Consider the following 9457-nt stretch of genomic DNA (forward strand, 5'->3'; position numbering starts at 1 on the left):
TAAAGAGAGAGACTATTGGTTTGAATAACGTTAAAAAAATAAATTTATTTTTTTAAAAGAAAGTTTTACATACATTCTATTAGAATTGTCAAAAAGGAGCAAATAATTAGTATTCGACTAACTCGTATTCAATTCACTCATTAAATCAATATGTCGAACACGATCAAGTTATTCTTAACCTAACCAAAATCCTTTGGATACATATGAATCCATCTGCGCTTTATGATCAATTAACTTAAATTTAATAACAGGGGATGGATACTAGCGATAACATATGGATATTGCTTCGGGGTGGAGCTGGCGGTGGACAACATCATTGCCGAGTACTACTACGACAGATTCGATCTGAATCTTCACACCGCGGGGATCATCGCGGCGAGCTTCGGTCTGGCGAACGTGGTGTCGAGACCGGGAGGAGGGTGGATTTCCGACCGGCTTGCGGCGAGGTTCGGCATGAGAGGGAGGCTTTGGGGCCTCTGGATTGCTCAGACCGCCGGCGGGATTCTGTGCATTGTGTTGGGGAGGATGGGGAGGCTGAGCTTATCGGTGCTCGTCATGGTGTTCTTCTCGCTCTTCGTCCAGGCTGCCTGCGGCCTTACGTTTGGTATTGTGCCCTTCATCTCACGAAGGTAAGTTGCCCAATCAACGGACCGCCATCGTATTCACAATTTATTACTTCTCGTTTCTTTCTATTGGCATGGTATTTTTTTGTGTTACAAATTTAAATTCAATGATGGTGAAATATATTAAAAATAATAAATTGTCAATATATTTATATATAATTAATTAAATTAATTGAATAAAAAATTAATAGAATTCGATTTTTAAAAATTATTTTGTAAAATGTTGGTGAATATATTATCATTTTGAGTATATTTGGAATAGCTTTCTCTTATACTGTATTTTAGATCGCCATTATAATTTTATCTGAGGTTTTTTTTTTTAATAGCGCATGAGGAGGCTTGGCTGCAATTATTAGCTCAACTTTCAAAGAAAATCCTTAAATAATTAATTTATTTTGATCGACAATTTTATAATATTTATTTCTTTTTTTTAAAAAGTAAAAATTAATATTTTATGATTTATTTCAAATATATACTCACATGCATCATATTTTTAATAATAAATATGTATTTATTTTGTGTCGTATACATGTCATTTCATCTTTTCTCATCAGTATATTATAATTAGCAAGTGATAGAAATGCCTTTTATGTGAATAAGACAATGGAAAGTAAAAGATACCAAAACTTAATGTGTAGAATCCACTGAAGATAACTTTATAAATGATGCCTTTTTTTGACCAACACAATTACAGGATATGAAAGTTAGTTTTTATTTATTCTTTTATATAGCAAATTTACATATCCTACCCTGTAATAAGTTTTTTTTATGAGAAATTTACATGCGGAGCACATAATTCTTATGGATTTAAGTATCTCACACCTAAATTTGAGTGTTATGTATATAAATATGAAACATTATTGTTAGATATGAAAATATATAAAAACCCAGTGTTATGTAGAACTAGGAACATCTAAATAAGCAAATCTTTTTCAGAAAATGAAAATCAACATTGCTTGGCTGATAAAAATGATGCTTCGTTGTACATAATCCAGGTCACTGGGACTAGTATCAGGGATGACGGGAGGAGGAGGAAACGTTGGAGCAGTCATAACTCAAATAATATTCTTCAAAGGCTCAAAATACTCCAAGGAAACGGGAATCACTCTAATGGGCGTCATGATCGTCTGCTGCACTCTGTTGATATTGCTCATCTATTTCCCACAATGGGGCGGAATGCTCTGCGGCCCAAAGCAGGGATTTACGGAGGAGGATTACTATTCTTCGGAGTGGAATGATGAGGAGAAGGAGAAGGGCTGCCATCAGCCAAGTCTGAAGTTTGCCCAAAATAGTAGAAATGAGAGAGGGAAGAGAAACAATGCTGATCGGTCTTCTCCTAATAATTCTCATGTTTGAATTCCATTTTTTGAAGTATGCACTGAAAACCAATTTGAGATTGATAATATATCATTTAATGTCCCTGATTAACTTAATAATGAAAATGATAATGAATAAGTATAACTCAAACAAATAAGAAAAGTTTCATTTTATTGTTTTGATGATGTTTGTACGTGTAGGCGATTATGTATGATGCGAAATCTTTCATATGAAGAAAAAGTATTATTATTAATCGAACGCAGGGTCATCACACAGCTAGGCCAAAAATACATATTTGAACTCGTTCTACAAATAGGAGCAAGATATCAATTTCACTCCTAAGCAATGCAAAAAAAAATTTTCCCATTCATTTGTTCTTTTCACACTTCCCTTCCAATGATACTTGAAGATTGGGGAAGTAAATGTATGCATTTCAAGTGGTCTTGCTGGATTGGCTTGCTGAGTTGACTCGTTAAGTTGTCGAGCAAACTAGTTGCTCATTCTCAACTCACCTTATAGGCACCATAACATCTACTGGAGGAAGACAAGCAGTATGACACTATTAATAGGGTGTGACATGGTCATATGTATTGTAATGTATTTTAATTGATCTTATCAAATCTTATTTGAAAGAAAGGATTACTCTAAGATCTATAAATAGAGGGTCAAAAGTTTAAAATTAAGATGGGTGAAAAAGAGAAAGATTACTTTCTAGTCCCATTTGCTCCCCCTCTATTTTTTTTCCCTCTGTTTTTTAATGCTAGTAAGATTTGAGCTTAGTCTAAACCCTAAATTTCAAATCTAATGTACCATGGTGTACCATCAATAGAGTATGGCACCATTAATAGAGCATGGCAAGATCATATGTTCCATGGTGTACCATAGTATATTTTTATTGTAGTCACCTCAAATTATATTTTAAATTAAATAACAACCCAATATCTATGAATAGGGGGTTCAATATTTAAAATGGAGACAAGAGAGAAAAAAGGGAGATTAATCTCTCCTCCATGATTCTCCATTTATTTTTCTTCTTCTTCTCCCCAATGATATTAAGATTTGAACATAATTCACGAATAAATCTAGATTAAATAACATTTTTATCTGGATCAAACCCTTAATTATCTACATAAAATTTGCTATTGATTCATATTTAAGCAACCAATCTTTCACTTTTGAACTATGAACATTTTTATTAAGTTATAAGCCGATAAGTATTATCTTAAATACTTTTAAAATTTAGCACCTAACATTGAATAATTTTTTTTTCTGTGAACAAGCAGCAAAGATTTTTAACCCCAATAAACTAATACCTCCACTATCTGATATTTAACCCTAATATTATCTCGATGGCTACAACCAAATCATCCAACAAATCGGGAAACCCCTACAACTCCAACTCCTCATTTCCCAACATTTCCTATAAATAGCCACCACCCCACCACTCTTCTCTCCATCTTCCCGCCCCTGTTTTAAGAAAATCATGGCAGCCGCCGCCTCCTACTTCCTCATCCTTTTCCCTCTCCTCTTCTTCTACTCCACCCCCTCCTCCGCGGCCCACCCCCCACACTCCTCCAACCCCCTCTGCATCACCGCCCCCTTTCCCCTCCTCTGCGCCCGACTCCCCCTCACCCACTCCTCCCGCACCCTCGCCGAGCTCGCTCCGCTGCCATTCCCACAATCAATAAGCTCCGCTCCGGCTTCCCGGACAACAAACGGATGGCCTCCACTCTAGATCTCTGTGCTGAGGTCTACGCCGAGGCCGTCGATGCCCTAAACTCCGCCGCTAAAACCCTCCACCGCGGCGGCAATATGGACGACGTCATGACCGGGATTTCGGCAAGCCTCACTTACATTGGCACCTGCGATGATGCTTTCGACGAGGATCCGTCGCTGTTCAATCCCGTGACGCATATCAGCAAGAATTTGAATAGGTTGGTTACCAATAGCCTCAGTCTCGCGTCTGCTGCCAGGAGGAGTTATTAGGGTTTTTTGTTTTGATTTCGACTGATGGATAAGAAAGAGGGAAATTTCAGGGGTGAGGCGATCTTGATTTTTTGTTTCACAACAAATGGGTTAAAATATTCTGATAAATTGTTTTATTATAATAAGGGAGTGTTTAGAGAAAAAAATATTAACTCTGCATCAATATTCTAATGGTGGGGTGTTATGTGGCGTCACGGTGGGACCATTACATACGTGACACCCCACCATTGAAGTACTGATGCATCAGTAATCCTGAGGTAATATTTTTTCATGTTTAGGTATAATACGTAGCATTTAATAAATCCAGTTAAAATTATTATACTTGTTCGACATTTATTCCAACGTCTTGTAGATATGATTTTCTTTTAAAGTCAAATCCGTTAAATTCATGAAATAGCATTGGATTTAATAAATATGGATGTACCTCAAAAAAATAAAGAGAAGGGAGAGAAAAATAGATTTAACATAAGGTCAGGTTTAATTTCCCATCTTTTTTTTGTGTTTGATTGGATTTACATTAAATCTAGCCTAAATTCCATTAATATTACGCAACCAAACACCTAAATTTTAAATCTTTTGAGAATTTTAAGGACTTTTTGAGCCATCTAATCATGTTCAATAGTTGAGTATTAAGAATGACTTGTGGGCATGTGTGAACTAGAAACTCTGGGCATGTCTCAAATCATTTTATAGTTAATAACTTTATTGGATTAGGTTGAGGCTTCTATGATTAGTTCGTTAATCTACAGTGGTGTTTGGCTGCCATATTTAGCTTTAGATTTATCAAATCCAATAAATTTAGATTTAGCAAATTAATACTACGGCATAAGAGATTGCGTGCGGCGATAGAATAAATTTGTCTTGCAATCAGATTTATTATAAATCCGGATTTACATTGTATAAGTGATGTAATGTGAGAAGAAAATGACGGAAAGCAAGAAAATTGGATTTAACAATGCGTTATATTTAATTTTATTATTTTAATATTTAGTTGAATTTAAGTTAAATTCATGTCTAAATCTTTCTATTAATATGCTACCAAACACAACCTAAGTGTGATAATAGGATAGGGTATTCTTAGAAATCAAAGTTTAGTGACCACCCTAAATTGTTATTATCCACACTAGATTTTTATCCTTACACCTTTCTAAAAATTCTACGTATCTCTATAGTTAAAAATTCTTTGAAGCGGCCTTTGACACCACGAAAGCATTCGTTATGACACCCTTAACGTTGGCTAAGATCTAACAAGCCAAAGTTACAAAAAAGAGTAATAAGATAATCAAACCAATAACACAGAGTTCTCAATTAAAGTAAACTACCAAAGTATTTCTTTGACTTTTAACAAAAAGGTCATTTCAGTCTCAAATCTCTATAAAAATGTCAAATTAGCCTCTAGACCTTCTTAACAAAGGTTGGACTACAAGTCCTCTCTTCAAAAAAAAATTGGAGACTATTTAAGTCCACATGTAAAGACTAATTTGACATTTTATAGCTGTAAAAGTGAACTAACCCAAATAAAGAGTCAAGTGATTATTTTGGCATTTTTCTTCATCCAACTAGCAAGCAAGAAGATGATAGAATTAAAAGCTAAGGGTTTAAATTTTTGTAAACATATAAAGATCTATAAAATAGAACTAATCATCATAATCCAATAAAAAAAATTACAATTTTTTAGGTGTCCTTTACATGCATACCAACCAATTCTTATTTATTTACGCATATCGAAAGCCTAGAATTTAATTTTTTTCATTTATAATATATAAACAATTCATACCACATAAAATTTTAAATATTTTATTTGTTTAAGAGTTGAAATATATATTTGATGCATAAGTAAGATGACTTGCGCTTAAAAATGAAAGTTTAGTTGTTAGACACATAGATACATAGAATTTAAATGCAAAATTTTAAAAATAGTATTTTTTATAAATGTATTAATTTGAATTGACATTTAAAAAATATTTTTTTTAATTCAACTAAAAATTAAAAATATTTAATAGAAAATATGGTCAAATAAATGTATGTAAAGTGGATGTAGGAAAGTGCAAATAATTTCAGACTGATTATAGGAGGACAGAAGTAAATGAATCAGATTTTTCTTATAAAACCATAATATCAATAGAATTTATTTAGGAAACATAAGGACTCTTTGGAATCACTTTTAATTTTACTTTTATTTTTTATAAATGTTAATTTAAGATAAAACATATATTTTTTTTTAAAACACTCAAAATAATTTCTAAATATTTTAAGCTCTTTAGTAACAAGTTATATTATTTTCTTAAAAAAAAATAAACCATGTCAAAACTGTACTAAAAAGATATTTTTAAAATAAAAAAAAAAGATAAATAAAAACAAATGATCCCAAGCAAATTCTTAGGATTTATTTGGAATGAATTTTATTTTCTTAAACATATTATTTAGTATACTTTTAACATATCTTTAACTTTTAAAAAAAAAAATAAATTAATGTGTTTTTCAAAACACTCAAAATAATTTTTTATTGTTTTTAAAAATAATCATATCTTAATCAAATTTGTGAAATATAATTATGTCAAATAAAAAAAACCAAAATTAAAAAAATATATATAAGTTGCCACATTAGCAAGCGACTTTGTCAAATATATTTGAATGTGCCATATATTTTCAAATATATTTTCTATAAACTATGATTGACAAAAATGCCATAAAAATTGTGTTATAGGTGGCTTTGAAAGACTTTGAAAATCCAATCCGGTAGGGCCAACTGAGCCAAATAAGCAATTTCCTCTGTAGCCATTGGCAAAGGACCTTATATTATTTAAGCAGGGTGATACATATTGAGAGGGATAGATGAAAATCTTTTGATGAAACCTTAAAAGATATATTAATTCTAAATCACTAGCAAGCCAGAAGGAAGTGATTCCTTGGAGGCTCACTGAGTTACAACTATACAGAGAGAGAGAGAGAGAGAGAGAGAGCAATCTCTATAGTGGAAGGGATGAGGATCTAAAGAGAGAGAGAGAGAGAGAGAGAGAGAGAGGAAGCAATTTTCCCTATCTTTTCTTTTCCCCTTCTATACATAGAAGAGGAAATCAACAAAATAATAAAAAGTAGTACATTTTTCACAACATGATAGTTCCCTCCTATATCCTAATGAAAATGGTGTGTTGTGAATGTCATGTATTGTCAGTTGATGTCAGATATTGCTAGCGGATATCAAATATTATTGGTACAATAGTCACATCGATACTTGGGTGAAAAGATAAAATTCTAAATGTCGGGTGACACCTTTAAATAAGGAAATGACCGATGTCCTTGGAAGTCATAATGGCTTCCTTTGATAGTTGCTTTAGCGTAGGCCGGCTAGGTTTGAGAAAAAAATGAGATTGATAGAATTGGAAAACAAGTTCAGTTTAGACACTTAAGTGGGTGATCTTAGTTCAACGACTCGTTTTAATAAGAGAAAATTTCAACGAAAACTTATATATTCCCATATAAGTGTATAATATAGACAATAATCAGTAAAAAAAGTATGCAACTTAATAAAAACAAAATCTAGAAGTTTTATGCAATTTATGAGGCCAATCTTCAAGTCGACACATATCATCTTTAAGAGTTTATTCTTTCAATAAAATAGAAATTGATGCTCAAAAGTTGAAAATATAATATACTACGTTGCCCTTAAAAAATTATGGAATTTACAAGTTCAGAATTTTATATCAAGCCAATGATTGAGATTGTATAAGTTTAGGGTTCGCTAACTCTCTCATATAATAATATTTTATCAATGTTAATCGCTTGAGTTGATATCCATTTGGTTCCATTTTTCTACAAACTTTGAATGGGCCAAAAATCTATGAATGACTTTTTTTTTAGCGGTGTGAGATCACTCATGGTAGAGTGAACAAAAATATTGTCTCATTCTTTAAGTTCAAATGTTAACGTATTAAGGAAAGCATATTTGTCATTACTCGATATATTTTACTTCTTTATGGTATTATGAAAGCTTAAACAATATTTGGTAAATGAAAATATAAAATCAAGGAATGTATAAGATGACAAAGGTTCATTATATCAATAGATCATATTGATTTATTTCTACTTACTATTTTAAGAGATGAGATCTTATTTGTTTTAAAAATAGTTGTATTATATACAAATTCAAAGGTAAGCAAAACATTCTCAAGTTCTTAATTTTATTCACACAAGATATCTCAACAAAATTTGTAAGGTTTAACTAAATACAACAATCTGGCCTTAAATTTGAAAATGAATGATGAATGTAAAATTTAATTTAGGTTCTCATAAATTATTGATCATAATAATCAATAGTAGTATATATATATATATTAATACTCTTGTAATATGAGAAAAGTCATTGATTTTAGAACAATTTATGAAATGAGCAATCTTAAAAAGTTAGTTAAGTACCACAAAAGTATTAACAACCTCTCAAGCAGTGCAAGATAATATTTAGACAAAGTCCATCGAGAGATAGTCTCAATGCTCATAAGATACGACCAAAATAAAATATTAATTAGATTCTTTTGTGGATTCAATTCATTTATTTGTCAAATATTGGGCTACTATTTTTTTTTTTAGTGTCATGCTTAAATAAATGTTACCAAGATTATATTTTCATTAAAGTTTAGTTCTACTTTTATAATGTTTAGATATCTATATTGAATGCAATTTAAATATTAAGAAAAAAAAGATCTAACTTCTAAGATTATAGAATTATTTTCTCTTACGTGGATATTCATTAATTACATGAAAATGTTTCGTATAGTGTCAAATATTGTCCAAGTGCTCCATTTAAATTAGATAAAAGTTAGAATAAATTGAGTACTTATTTTGATCTCTTGGATTTTTAGTTTTGGGGAATGGATAGTCAAAGAAATTTAAATATGATGAAAGCTAGTTCATTATTAATTCTTGATTTATGTTTAAGGATTAAAATACAACATTTAAGAAACTTGACCCACTTGGCATGTTTGTGATTTGATCTGTATTATGTTAAGAAATTTAATGATATGATGATATGAGTTAAAACTAAACTCCCTAAGTTCAAGATATTAGTGATGGTATCTCAAAGATTGGATGATAGTTTATGACTACATCTTACATATGAATAGAAACATTAGTTAACCTCAATTTGTTTCTTAATAAATAAATTTATGAGATGCTTTTCTTGACTTAAGATTTAATCAATTTCATTTCTATCATATATTACTTTGAAGGCTTTGAAAAACTCTAGCAGCTTAAGGATATGAATGAGGTAAATAAAATTTTAACTTAATCAATGTTTTTTTGTACTACTAGGGTAAAAAAAAATATCTAGTTTCTTAATGTCAATGATTCTAAAGTCCTTAATAAATATCTTATTAGAAATTGTTAAACCATGAAAAAATTTCACTTAAATAAACTCTTAGATGAGGGTCGACTTAAGATTGCTTGAATATTAGAAAGGGAAATTTTATATATATATGTACAAAATGATAAACATTAAAGAATTTATCACAATTTTGTTTAAAAAAGTTAATATA

The 9457-nt window shown here is 31.0% G+C and overlaps 2 protein-coding genes across 2 annotated transcripts in view; both read left to right on the forward strand.

Annotated features, from left to right (window-relative positions):
• LOC110018862 (high-affinity nitrate transporter 2.3) overlaps window positions 1–2040 on the forward strand; it is a 3973-nt gene extending 1933 nt beyond the window's left edge. Inside the window, exons 2-3 of the mRNA XM_020716326.1 lie at window positions 252–629; window positions 1619–2040. Of these exons, the coding sequence (XP_020571985.1) occupies window positions 252–629; window positions 1619–1979 (739 nt within the window). The 3' untranslated portion in view covers window positions 1980–2040. The remainder of the gene's footprint in view (window positions 1–251; window positions 630–1618) is intronic.
• A 1589-nt stretch (window positions 2041–3629) lies between these two features.
• On the forward strand, window positions 3630–3969 carry LOC110018864 (putative pectinesterase/pectinesterase inhibitor 26). The gene has a single exon (XM_020716328.1). The coding sequence runs from the start codon at window positions 3660–3662 to the stop codon at window positions 3924–3926; it is 267 nt and encodes an 88-aa protein (XP_020571987.1). The 5' UTR covers window positions 3630–3659; the 3' UTR covers window positions 3927–3969.
• Window positions 3970–9457: the final 5488 nt, after the last annotated feature.

This window comes from Phalaenopsis equestris, unplaced genomic scaffold (genome assembly GCF_001263595.1).
Source record: "Phalaenopsis equestris unplaced genomic scaffold, ASM126359v1 Scaffold000036, whole genome shotgun sequence".
NCBI classification, from domain to species: domain Eukaryota; kingdom Viridiplantae; phylum Streptophyta; class Magnoliopsida; order Asparagales; family Orchidaceae; genus Phalaenopsis; species Phalaenopsis equestris.

Coding starts and splice junctions, on each gene's coding strand:
- LOC110018864 (XM_020716328.1), top strand. CDS start 3,660: ATGGCCTCCACTCTAGATCTCTGTGCTGAGGTCTACGCCGAGGCCGTC.